Source organism: Piliocolobus tephrosceles, chromosome 3 (genome assembly GCF_002776525.5).
Source record: "Piliocolobus tephrosceles isolate RC106 chromosome 3, ASM277652v3, whole genome shotgun sequence".
Taxonomy (NCBI): domain Eukaryota; kingdom Metazoa; phylum Chordata; class Mammalia; order Primates; family Cercopithecidae; genus Piliocolobus; species Piliocolobus tephrosceles.
In genome coordinates, this window is record NC_045436.1 from 111,537,134 (window position 1) to 111,551,353 (window position 14,220).

Consider the following 14,220-nt stretch of genomic DNA (forward strand, 5'->3'; position numbering starts at 1 on the left):
CTTCCATTCCTTCATCCGTGAAACACTTACAATAGTATCTATGCTTCACAGGGTGTTGTGAAATTTAAATGAATATATGCTATGTGCTTTGTATAGTGCCTAGCACAAAGGAAGCATTCTATAAATTTTAACTATTATTATCTAGAGCTTTTTGTGAATAAACCAGTTCCTGCTCTTGGAAATACAAAGTTGAGAGAACAAATTTCATTCCTTTACATATATCTTATCTTATTTTATTTTATTTCTGAGACAGAGTCTCCTCTGTTGCCCAGACTAGAGTGCGGCAGAGCGATCTCAGCTCACTACAACCTCTGCCTCCCAGGTTCAAGTGATTCTCCTATCTCAGTCTCCCAAGTAGCAGGGATTACAGGCACACACCACTATGTGCAGCTAATATTTTTTTGTTTTGTTTTTTTGTTTTTTGTTTTGAGATGGAGTCTCACTCTATCGCCAAGGCTGGAACACATTGGTGCGATCTCAGCTCACTGCAACCTCTGCTGCCCAGGTTCAAGTGATTCTCCCACCTCAGCCTCCCGAGTAGCTGGGATTACAGGTGCCTGCCAACTCGCCTGGCCAATTTTTGTAGTTTCAACAGAGATAGGGTTTCACCATCTTGGCCAGGCTGGTCTCAAACTCCCAACCTTGTGATCCACCTGCCTCGGCCTTCCAAAGTGCCAGGATTACAGCCGTGAGCCACAGCACCCGTTAATTTTGTATTTTTAGTAGAGACGGGGTTTCACCATGTTGGCTAGGCTGGTCTCGAACTCCTGAGCTCAAGTGATCTGCCTGCCTTGGCCTACCAAAGTGCTGGGATTATAGATGTGAGCCACCGTGCCAAGCCAAAATAATATAAATTTAGACCCAATATATATACTATGCAAATCTGAAATCTTACTATGTAATCATAGTACGGATAATCCTCTAATACATGATGTATAAGAAGTGCCTAAAAGGAAAAAATGTAATTTAAAGAACAGAAAGAAATAGACACAGAGAGAATACCTTAATTAAAATTCATTAATTAGCCGGGCGCGGTGGCTGAAACCTGTAATCCCAGCACTTTGGGAGGCCGAGACGGGCGGATCACGAGGTCAGAAGATCGAGACCATCCTGGCTAACGCGGTGAAACCCCGTCTCTACTAAAAATACAAAAAAACTAGCCCGGCGAGGTGGCGGGCGCCTGTAGTCCCAGCTACTCCGGAGGCTGAGGCAGGAGAATAGTGTAAACCCGGGAGGCGGAGCTTGCAGTGAGCTGAGATCCGGCCACTGCACTCCAACCCGGGCGACAGAGCAAGGCTCCGTCTCAAAAAAAAAAAAATAAAATTCATTAATTGCAATAGACAGTGGGTTCTGTTCTAAAAAGGCAGTGAAAGCATACAGGAAAAAGCTTTGGTTCTGGAATAAACTCCATGGATTCAAATCCTAGCTCTAAAATTTAGTAGCTCTCTGACCTTGGGCTAGTTATATAACCTACCAGTGCCTCGATTTTCTTCTCTGTAAAATGTGCATAATAACAATAGCTTCCTCATAAGGTTGCTGTTGGGAATAAGTTAGTTATTGAACATCAGTGTTCAATAAATGTTAAGTATTATTATGTCTTATCTTTCCTTCAGGACTATAAGGTTGACAAAGCAGAAATAATAAACTTTTACAACTATATGTCCTTGTAAATCTTTATGGAACTAAACATGCTTTTTAAAAAAATTTAAATAACAAATGAAATAATAACTAAAAAAAATACTTACTTTGTAGCAGCAGCAAAATGTCTGTTGGGCACTTGAATGTTTACAGAACAAGAACAAACTGATGTCTGATAAACCATCTTGGAAAGGCTATGCCTTTGATGATGTATCAAGGCTTGAAAGGAAAAACACATAAAATATTAACATTAAACAATCATTATATTCATAATTTTTTAATTTTAAAAATCAGTATTTTCAAAATGAAAACATTCAATACTTTGTGGTTCTTAATCCTTCTTTTAAAAGTGTAATAATAGCCAGGCGCGGTGGCTCATGCCTGTAATCCCAGCACTTTAGGAGGCCGAGGCGGGTGGACCACGCGGTTAGGAGATCAAGACCATCCTTGCTAACACGGTGAAACCTCATCTCTACTAAAAATACAAATGATTAGCTGGCGTGGTGGCATGCACCTGCAGTCCCAGCTACTTGGGAGGCTGAAGCAGGAGAATCGTTTGAATCCAGGAGGCAGAGGTTGCAGTGAGCCAGTATCGTGCCACTGCACTTCAGCCTGGGCGACAGAGCGATACTCCATCTCAAAAAAAAAAAAAAAAGTGTAATAGAAACCACAATTCTTAAAACTAAAAGCAGGTAAATACATCTAATATTTGAACTGTGTTATCTTTTTTTTTTTTCTTTTAAAGACAGGGTTTCATTCTGTCACCTAGGCTGGAGTACAGTGGCATGAACATAGCTCACTATAACCTTGAACTCCTGGGTTCAAGTGGGCCTCCCTCCTCAGCCTCTCAAGGCTCTGGGGTTTTCATTTATTTTTAACTTAATCTATTCCATATTCATCAGAGTATGTTAGCTCTATTATTAGGGAATATATATATGTATCCCGAAATTTCTTAAATAATTTTATTTATTCATTTTTACAATAGATAAGACATTAACACAGTTGCCCAAGTACTTCTGAAAATAAGCACAAAGTGGGGCACTTGAGCTGCGAGAAATAAGAAAAAGGTACACAGGTCTTTGAAGGTATTGTTAATGTTCTTTTTTTTTAAAGCTTAATAGTGAGTATTTAGAATTTCAAGCTATTATTATTCTTTATATCTTACCTATATTTTTTTGCGTGTGTAAATACTAGAAATATATTTTTATTTAAATATTACAAAAGTAAAGTCTTCCTTCTATACCTGGCCCCCAGCTTCTCTCCCATGTTAGCAATACCTTATGTATCTTTTTAGAAACATTAGATACATATATTAACACATAGGTACCAATATATTTTCCTCCTCTTATAAAATGGTAGCATACTCTAATCACTACTCCATCTTGCTTTTTCACCTAAAGGTATTACAGCCTATTTTCACAAACATACACACATATATACATGAGATGCAGATGAGATTTTATGTATGCCTTTCATAAAGATGTGTGTACATGCATACATTTGAGAGATCATTTCATATCAGTTTATAAAGATTTTATTGCCGAGTGTGGTGGCTCATGCCTGGAATCCCAGCGCTTTGGGAGGTCAAGGTGGGCAAATCTCTTGACTCCAGGAATTTGAGACCAGCCTGGGCAACATGGTAAAACCCTGTCTCTACAAAAAAAAAAAATACAAAAAATTGGGCCAGGTGTGGTGGCGCACACCTGTAATCCCAGCTCTTTGGGAGGCCAAGGCAGGTAGATCACCTGAGGTCGGAGTTTGAGACCAGCCTGACCACCGTGGAGAAACCCCATCTCTACTAAAAATACAATATTAGCTGGGCATGGTGGCTTATGCCTATAATCCCAGCTACTCAGGAGGCTGAGGCAGGAGAATTGCTTGAACCCAAGAGGCAGAGATTGCAGTGAGCTGAGATCACACCATTGCACTCTAGCCTGAGTGAAACTCTGTCTCAAAAAAAAAAAAAATACAAAAAATTAGCCAGGCATGGTGGTGGCACACACCTGCAGGCCCAGCTACTTGGGAGACGGAGGTGGGAGGATCACCTGAGCCCAGGAGGTTGAGGCTACAGTGAGCTGAGCTGTGGTTGCCCCACTGCATTCCAGCCTGAGGGACAGTGAAAACCTGTCTCAAAAAAAAAAAAAAAAAAGATTTTATCTTTTAAGATTGCAAAGTACTCCACTGTGTGGCTATATAATTTACTTAATCAGTGACCAACCATTAGGTCATTTGTAATGTTTTACTATTACAAACAGTGCAAAGTGAATAACCTTATACAAACATCATTTTGCACAAGTATATTTATAGAATTTCTAGAAGTGAATTTGCTGACAAAGGATATAAACATTTGTAATTTTGATAAATACTGCTCATTTAGTAACAGCACTATATACATTTCCCACCAGCAATGAAAAGATCACTTGTTTCCACACACTTGTGCCAATATAGTATTTTTGCGTTTATTGCTATATTTGTCTGGGATGCACCATCTCCAAATCTTTCCAAGGCCTACTCCTCTTTTTCTTTTTCAGACAGGGTATTGCTCCTTCACCCAGACTACAGTCCAGTGACACGATCACAGCTCACTGCAGCCTTGACCTCTATGGCTCAAGCAATCCTCCCACCTCAGCCTGCTGGGTAGCCAGGACTACAGGTATGTATCACAAGCCCAGCTAATTTTTGAGTTTTTTGTAGAGACTGGGTCCCACCATATTGCCCAGGTTGGTCTCAAACTCCTGAGCCAAGGGTTCCTCCAGCCTTGGCATCCCACAGTGCTGGGATTATAGGCATGAGCCACCACGCCCAGCCTACTCCTTTTTATATCAGCTCAAATGTCATTAAAGCTATATGCCAATTTCATCTCTAATCTTCCAAGCTGAAGTACAAGATAACCACCAAAACTGTGAATTCTGTGAACATATAGGAGTGACACCTGAGGCAGTGTAGGAAACCTGTCTGCCACTGAGAATTCTTTGCAGCAAAGCCACAAAGGGCTACAATGGCTAGGAAGAAAAACTGAAACAGACTAACAGGTCCAGTTCCTGTCCTTGAGAATCTCAAATTTAGCAGGCTAGACTGTTATACAATAGTCTAAAAGATGCTCTACATTTTTGAAGAAGCCAGTTATCTTGAAAAATCACATATGGTAAATGAAGGAACAAGCAATTATCCATTCAAAGCTTGGCAAACACTTCCAAACAATTCTAGTTGCACTAAACAAGAACCTAACAACCTTGGAAGATCCCAAAATAATAATTCTCTTGGGGAAACAAAAGAAATACCTTGAACAATTGCAATCTGCTATTTTAAAAAATCAAGGACAGTCATAGTGGCTCATGTTTGTAATCCCAGCACTTTGGGAAGCTGAGGCAGGAGGAACCCTTGAGCCCAGGAGCTTGAGCCCAGCCTGGGCAATAGAGTGGAACCTCGTCACTACAAAAAATTTAAAAATTAGCCAGGTGTGGTGGTGCACAGTTGTAGTCCCAGCTACTCAGGAAGCTGAGGTGGAAGGATTGCTTGAGGTGGCAGGATCACCTGAGCCAGGGAAGTTGAGGCTGCAGTGAGTTCTGATCTCACTACTCCACTCCAGCCTGGGTGACAGGTACCCTGTCTCAAAAATACAAAATAGGTTGGGTGCAGTGGCTCACACCTGTAATCCCAGCACTTTGGGAGGCTGAGGCAGGTGGATCACCTGAGGTCAGGAGTTTGAGACTAGCCTGACCAAGATGATGAAACTCCGTCTCTACTAAAAATGCAAAAAAAAGTTAGCCGAGTGTGCTGGTGCATGCCTGTAATCCCAGCTACTTGAGAGGCTGAGGCACGAGAATCTCTTGAACCTGGGTGGCGGAGGTTGCAGTGAGCTGCACCATTGCACTCCAGCCTGGGCAACAAGAGCAAAACTGTCTCAAAAAGAAAACAAAAAAAACAAACAAACAACAAAAAGCAAGCAAGCAAAACTACTACTATCAGTCACAACAACCAGAAATTACAATTTTCAACAGAAATAAAACGCTATAGACCAAAAGAAACTACCACTATTTAAGCAGCAGTTAGATCATGATATCTGTATTTTCCATCCTTTTGTAGTCGATTTGTCTAAGTGTATTATTTTATCTCCTTTATTAATACATTTCTCTTCCCCTCATTCTTAGCATATAACCTCACTTGCTACTTCAGAGAAAATCACCCTCAGAACTTCCTGAACTACGGAGCCTCCCTGATCCAGCACTCATTCTCAAAACCTCTCCCACCCCGTGGCAATGAGATAGAAACAACTCCCTCTCCTTTCTTATTCTCTTTTAATTGATTGTGAAAGGTTAGAGTTCCCTTGAGGTTAGTCCTAAACTGCCTTCTCACCTGACTCTATAATCCTCACTCTTCCTAGGGAATTGTAGCTATCTATTCTTGCTTTTCTGCTACAACCATCACAGGCCAGGCCACCATCAACTACCATCTGGATTACTGCAACAGCCTCTAAACTGTTCTGTCTTCTACACTTGGCCCTCTCCATTTCTTTTCCACCTATTAGTAAGAGGGATCATTTTAAAATGAAAATTTCATCATGTCCTTAAAACACTTGGATGGCTTCACTTGGCTCTTTGAACAAAGGAAATGTTTTTTCTTTTTTTTTTTTTTTTTAATTATACTTTAAGTTCTAGGGTATATGTGCACAACGTGCAGGTTTGTTACACATGTATACATATGCCATGTTGGTGTGCTGCACCCATTAACTCATCATTTACATTAGGTATATCTCCTAATGCTATCCCTCCCCCTCCCTCCTCCCCACAATAGGACCCGGTGTGTGATGTTCCTCGTCCTGTGTCCAAGTGATCTCACTGTTCAATTCCCACCTATGAGTGAGAACTTGCGGTATTTGGTTTTCTGTTCTTGCGATAGTTTGCTGGAGAATGATGGTTTCTAGCTGCATCCATGTCCCTACAAAGGACACAAACTCATCTTTTTTTATGGCTGCATAGTATTCCATGGTGTATATGTGCCACATTTTCTTAATCCAGTCTGTCACTGATGGACATTTGGGTTGATTCCAAGTCTTTGTTATTGTGAATAGTGCCACAATAAACACACATGTGCACGTGTCTTTTATTTTTATTTATTTTTTATTTTTTTTGAGACAGAGTCTCGCTCTGTCGCCCAGGCTGGAGTGCAGTGGCGCAATCTCGGCTCACTGCAAGCTCCGCCTCCCAGGTTCACACCATTCTCCTGCCTCGGCCTCCCGTGTAGCTAGGACTACAGGCGCCCGCCACCGCACCCGGCTAATTTTTTTTTTTTTTTTGTATTTTTAGTAGAGATGGGGTTTCACCGTGTTAGCCAGGATGGTCTCGATCTCCTGACCTCATGATCTGCCCGTCTCGGCCTCCCAAAGTGCTGGGATTACAGGCGTGAGCCACTGCGCCCCGTGCATGTATCTTTATAGCAGCATGATTTATAATCCTTTGGCTATATCCCCAGTAATGGGATGGCTGGGTCAAATGGTATTTCTAGTTCTAGATCCTTGAGGAATCGCCACACTGTTTTCCACAATGGTTGAACTAGTTTACAGTCCCACCAACAGTGTAAAAGTGTTCCTATTTCTCCACATTCTCTCCAGCACCTGTTGTTTCTGGATTTTTTTAATGATTCCCATTCTGACTGGTGTGAGAAGGTATCTCATTTACCAAAGTACTCCATGAGCTACTAATAAACCATCTAGTGAGCATCCTCTAGCATCACTCTTCCTCATGTTCACCACGCTTCAAATACACTCATTTTCTTTCAGTTACTTGACCCTGTTCTTTACCACCTAAAAATTTTCATAATCTTCCATCTATGACATTTTCTCCTACTGCTTTCCACTCCACTAGTTCATAGTATAACAGTCATCTTTCAGGGACTCTACTTAACATTATTTCTTCAGAAGAGTCTCCCCTCAATAGATTAGGTCTCTTATATACATTTGTATAGCATCTTATACTTTTCCTTCAAAGCACTTAGGACAATTTTAACTAAAGAAATAATTATCCAGGTCGGGCATGGTGGCTCATGCCTGTAATCCCAGCACTTTGGGAGGTTGAGGAGGGCGGATCACAAGATCAGGAGTTCAAGACCAGCCTGCCAACATAGTGAAACCCCGTCTCTACTAAAAATACAAAAAAAAATTAGCTGGGTGTGGTGGCATGCTCCTGTAATCCCAGCTACTAGGGAGGCTGAGGCAGGATAACTGCTTGAACCCCAGAGACAGAGGTTGCAGTAAGCCAGGATTGCGCCACTGCACTCCAGCCTAGGCAACAGAGCAAGACTCCATCTCCGGAAAAAAACAAAACACACATACAAAAGTTAGCGGGGCATGGTGACACGTGCCTATAGTCCCAGCTACTCAGGAGGCTGAAGCAGGAAAATCACTTGAACCTGGGAAGTGGAGGTTGCAGTGGGCCAAGATCGTGCCACTGCACTCCAGCCTGGGCAACACCATATAAGACTCCATCTCAAAAAGGAAAAAAAAAAAAAAACAAAGAAATAAGTATCCAAGGCTGGTGTAGTGGCGCTCATGCCTGTAATCCCAATACTTTGGGAAGCCAAGGCGGGTGGATCGCTCACGTCTATAATGCCAGCACTTCAGGAGACTGAGGTGGGAGGATAATTTGAGCCCAGGAGTTCAAGACCAGCCTGGGCAACATAATGAGACCCTGTCTCTTAAAAAAAAAAAAAAAAAGAAAGAAAGAATTATCCAATTCCTGCTCCTCAATAGATGGTAAGCATCACGGGCAAGAAATGCATATAGCCTGTTCAGCACTGTATACTTAGTACCTAGCACAGTGTTTGTCAAGTGAAGACTCTAAATAAACATTCGTTGAATGAAGGAAATTTGAACAAATGAGAGCAAAAATTGGACTTAAATATTATGCATTACAGTACATGAAAGGGGCCATTTTTCTGATGATCCATTTATGCATTCATTCAACAAATATGCCAATGAAACATATGCTAGCATTGCTTGAAGCATTTAGGATACATCAGTGAATAAAACATAAAAATCCCTATTCTCATAGGGCTTATGTCTAGAGGGGGAAGACAATACATAATTGGGGGATGGAGGCACTGCAGGATAAAAGGGATTGTATCGGGGAAAGTGGTTTGCAATTTTAAGTATAGTGGTTAAGACAAGCCTCATTAAAAGGGTGACATTTGAAGCACGGGGGCTCATGCCTGTAATCCCAGGACTTTGGGAGGCTTAGGTGGGAGGATCACGAGGTCAGGAGTTTGAGACCAGCCTGGCCAACATGTTGAAACCCCGTCTTTACCAAAAATACAAAAAGTAGCTGGCCGTTGTGACAGGCACCTGTAATCCCAGCTATTCAGGAGGCTGAGGCAGAAGAATCGTCTGAACTCAGAAGGCGGAGGTTGCAGTGAGCCGAGATCGCGCCATTGCACTCCAGCCTGGGCAACAAGAGCGAAATTCCATCTCAAAAAAAAAAAAGAGTGACATTTCAGCAAAGACTTGAAAGATATGGGAAAGTTAGCCACTCAAACACCAAGAAAAGTGTTCTAGGGCACAGATCCTAAGGCAGGAGTGTTGTTAATGTGTTTAAGAAACCAGAAAGCCAGTTGGTTACAGCAGAGTGAGTGTAAGGGAGGATAGTTGGAGAAGAGGTCAGAGAGGTCAGCTGGGTGAGGTGGGGGTAGGAGAAGGCAGGCACAAGGTAATATGGAAGACTTGTGTACCAGTGCTACTCAACAGAAGAATAACGTAAGCTACATGTACAATTTTAAATTTTCTAATAAGTACAATATATAAAGTAAAAAGAAACAGTAAGTTAATAATATATTTTATTACCACTAATACCCCAAAGTATTATTAAATTATCAATGTAAAAAAATTGGGCTGGGCACGGCAGCTCATGCCTGTAATCCCAGCACTATGGGACGCCGAGGTGGGCGGATCACCTGAGGTCGGGAGCTCAACACCAGCCTGGTCAACAGGGCAAAACCTCGTCTCTACTGAAAATACAAAAATTAGCAGGACACAGTGGCATGTGCCTGTAATCCCAGCTCCTCAGGAGGCTGAGACTACAGAATCACTTGAACCCGGGAAGCACAGGTTACAGTGAGCCGAGATCATGCTGCTGCACTCCAGCCTGGACAACAGAGCAAGACTCTGTCTCGGAAAAAAAAAAAAAAGAAAAAAATTACTGAGGTGATTTACAGGTTTTTTTTTTTTTTTTTTTTTTATGCTAAGCCCTCAAAATCTAATGTATATTTGACAAATTCAATTCAGATTAGCCACATTTGAATTGCTCAATCAATAGTGGCTAACAAAAAGAACAGCACAACTGTAGGCCATTCTAAGGGCTTTGGATTTAGAAAAATGGAAAGGCTTTGCAAGTTCTGAGCACAGGAATAACATGACTGAGGTCCTTAAAGGACAAATTTCACTACTTATTGAGAGTAGACTGTAGAGAAATCCAAGTGAGAGATGGTAGCAGGTTTGGAACAACGTAGCCGCAGTGGGGGCAGTGAGAAGTCAGAGTCTGAATTTATTTTAAGCGTAAAGTCAACAGGATTTGCCAACTGTTTAATGTAAAGTATGAGATACAGAGAGGAGTCAGCCAGGTGTAGTGGCTCAGAGCCTGTAATGCCAGCACTTCAGGACACTGAACTGGGAGGATCACTTGAGCCCAGGAGCTTGAGAACAGCCTGGGCAACATAGTGAGATCTCATCTCTACCCAAAAAAAAAAAAAAAAAAATTGGCTGGTCATAGTGGGCCCCAGAGGTCAAGGCTGCAGTGAGCCATGACCGGGCCACTGCACTCTAGCCTGGCCAACACAGTGAGATCCTGTCTCAAAAAAAAAAAAAGAGTCAAGGATATTCTGAGGTTTTGGCCTGGACAAATGAAGGACAGAATTGCCTTCAAATGAGAAGAAAAAGACTGCAGGCTATGACAATGAGTTTGATTTTAAACACTGCAAGGTGCTGATATGCTATCAAAGTGGAGATGTAGAATACTCAGATGAGTATAAGAATCTAAAGTTCAAAAGAGTGATCCGAACTGTAGATATAAATCTGATAACCATTAAGATATAGATAATAATCAGCTGGGCACGGTGGCTCACGCCTGTAATCCCAGCACTTTGGGAGGCAGAGGTGAGTGGATCACTTGAGGTCAGGAGTTCAAGACCAGCCTGGTCAACATGGTGAAACACCATCTCTACTAAAAATACAAAAATTAGCTGGGTGTGGTGGCTAATTAGCCAGGCGTGGTGGCTCAAAAAAAAAAAAAGATATAGACAATAATCGGTCATCTATTTCTCCAACAGCCAGGAAGAATGCTGGTATTGAGGCTGATACCTAACAAGAACAGTAGCTACCGTGGCTTCCATTTAACGAACCTCAGATGCGTGGCCTTCCAGCAAAGTATTTGCAATTTCATATTGTTGAAGCATTGATTGTATCCATGGGGGTTTTAGCTATGTTTGCTGTGGCTGAGCCAAGAAAGAAGGCATATGTAGATTTCTAAAGAAATGATGATGCCATAAAAGATTTTGAGGAGATAAGGAAAGCTGGTATATTCCACAGCGCAAAGTGATTTTGCAATATAAAGAATTTATTTGGGTTGAATTACCTAGAAGTTTGTCACTGACCTGTGTTCTTGAACTATGAAATGTGAATATGTGGGCTAGACAGTTTCTCTTGATAAGTAAACAATTAAAAAAATAAAAAAGATAGACAATAATCAAAGCTACAAAATTTGGATGAGCTAACAAAGGAGTGAATTTAGATACAGAAGAGATGAGAATGAAGGAGGAAACCCTGGCTTCCAGAACACTCCAAGTAAAGAGACTGGGGAGAGGAAGAGGAACTAGCCAAGTAATGTGAGAAAAAAATGACACATGAAATAGGAAGAAATTTAACAGAGAGATATCCTAGAAGCCCAGAGAAGAAAATGTGACAAGAAAATTATAATATTCAGGTATTTTTGGTTTCTTTGGATTTGTCTAACATAACGATTTCTGTCATACATGAAGATAATGCCTTTAACTCCTTTCAGAAATAATATACACTTTGGTTTGCTCACATAGTAGGTATCAGGGTCTGTTATCTCTTGTCACCCTTAATTTTTGAGCAATAACTCTCTTGACACAGTTTTCCTGAACAGAAACTCAAAAAAAAAAAAAAAAAAAAAAAACCATGATGCAGTGTTAAATATATATATATATCACTGACCTAGCATTGCAAGCTTCAGTACTTCCTCTGCCATTTACCAGTTATATGAACTTGGCCATATATCTAATAAGATCAGTTTCTTCCTCTGTAAAATGGGGGTAATGCTGGCTACTGCTTCTGCCTAAAGACGTACCTAAATTAATATATGTATTAATCACTGGACTTCATATATAGATGAATATATATGTCATATATATATATGATATCACTGGACTTCAAAAACACAAAATGAAAACAAAAAGCTTTGCACAGTCCGGGCGCGGTGGCTCACGCCTGTAATTCCAGCACTTTGAGAGGCTGAGGAGGGCGGATCACCTGAGATTAGGAGTTCAAGACTAGCCTGGTCAACATGGTGAAACCCTGTCTCTACTAAAAATACAAAAATTAGCCGGGCGTGGTGGCACACGCCTGTAGTCTCAGCTACTCAGGAGGCCGAGGCAGAAGAATCGCTTGAACCTGGGAGACGGAGGTTGCTGTGAGCTGAGATCGCGCCACAGCACTCCCAGCCTGGGAGACAGAGTGAGACACCCGTCTCAAAAAAAAAAAAAAAAATTTAAAAAAAAAAAATATATATATATAACATCGCCACGCAGGCAGCAAAGCTTTGGATTTGTCTAACATAACGATTTCTGTCATACATGAAGATAATGCCTTCACCCTCCTTTCAGAATATACATTTGGTATATATATGCTATATAGTATATATACTATATACTAAATGTATATATACACAATATAGTATATATACTATATACTAAATGTATATATACACAATATAGTGTATATATAGTTGCACAAAAATAGGGCTGTCATCGTAGCTAAAAGGTTGAAATTATTAAGATGAAAATAGGTGCTACCAAGAGGTACTACAGAATTAGCCTTCAAATGATAAACGTTGATCCAAATTAAACCACCTATGGAAGTTTAAGAACTGAAATCGCCTATAACGATTAATTCGGAAAGCACCGAAAAGCACTTTGAAAATTGCTCTAGTTTACAGACTTAAGCCACTCAAACACATCATCTTTCCCTTACCAGAACTCACCTCACTTATCACACTCCACTATCCGCAGCCCACACCCCAGTATCAGAGACAGAACCTAGTCCTTGCCTTCCCCATAGGTGGCTGGAGAGCGCTCGAGGTACATCCCGCTCCCACTCCCTCCCTCAGGGTGGACGTCTCCAGAATGGAGTGAAAGCCTTCATAAGGTCACTTTTAAGTAATAATGACCCACCCTTTGAAGAACCTAGAGACCAAAAACAGCACGAGGCATTCTCAACACCCAAAGCAGAATCCGCCTTGCACTCTGCTGCAACCAGAGACTTGGTGCCAGAGCCATTTCCCCTGCAAGACAACCCCCCGCCTTACCTCTACCCATGCACCTTACGGCCGCCGCCATGTTGGGCACTCCGGATTGCGTTCACGAAATTGTTCCTACGTTTCTATTGGGAAGAATTAAAAAAGGGTTCCGTTCTAGAATCGGCAAAGGGGGAAGGAGTTAAAAGAAGCAAGAGGAACGGGGCGGGAACCAAAATGAACTTTGCTGCCGGCGTGGCGGTGTTACTGTTAGTCCTCCGTGCTGCACAGGACTCTGTGTTTCGTGGTTCCGGTATGGCTGGTTAACCACCTTCGGGAAAATACGATCCTGTTGGCGATGCCGTGATTATTTTAATCCTTTCTTCTTCCTCTTTTTCTTTTTTGGTTTTGCAAGTGTACTCAGAGCGACAGTTTTAACAGGCTGTGAGAGTACTTAATACCCAATGTAAAATCTTGAAAAACAAAAACCCTGAAGTCCACTAGCTTCCTTCGCCACTTTTCCGGCCTTGGAAAGACTTCTTTAAAAATTTCTCTAGACGTTTCGCCGTTACCCAGGGGAGGTGTCCAACTCATTGACAAACTTTTTTTGTTAATTGTCAAACTTTCTCTCAGCGCAAGATCAGCCTTAGCTTTAAAATCTTACATTAATCTTTACATTTACCCCCTGCTGGCAAGCGAGTAGACTTGCCATTAGGATCAATTGAATAATAATACTTGACATTTATAAAACATTTCTAGTTTTAAAATGGCAGCTCCAAGACCCACGCACAAGTCATTCTGATGGAAAAAAGAACAAAAAAACAAAAAACAGAATGAGTGTACTTTCCATTACGTCACAGCTGTCAGTGTGGTTTATCTAAAACAAATCTGATTACGGATTTTATCACTTCCCAGCTACCTCCCCCACAACACACACACACACACACACACACACGTTTCTCACCTCCATAACTTGGTTCATTCTATCTTCTCAGCTTGGTGTGTACTGTACCCTAAATCTCCTAGATAACTTTTTAAAGATTTCGCCTTAGGCTGTTTGTTT

The 14,220-nt window shown here is 41.4% G+C and overlaps 1 protein-coding gene across 1 annotated transcript in view; it reads right to left on the bottom strand.

Annotated features, from left to right (window-relative positions):
• Positions 1-13,955, bottom strand: part of MRPL1 (mitochondrial ribosomal protein L1) — a 102,827-nt gene extending 88,872 nt beyond the window's left edge. The window contains exons 1-2 of the mRNA XM_023222551.1: positions 13,230-13,955; positions 1,746-1,857 (exon numbers count right to left, since the gene is read on the bottom strand). Coding sequence (XP_023078319.1) covers positions 1,746-1,857; positions 13,230-13,260 — 143 coding nt within the window. The 5' untranslated portion in view covers positions 13,261-13,955. The remainder of the gene's footprint in view (positions 1-1,745; positions 1,858-13,229) is intronic.
• Between the last annotated feature and the right edge of the window lie 265 nt (positions 13,956-14,220).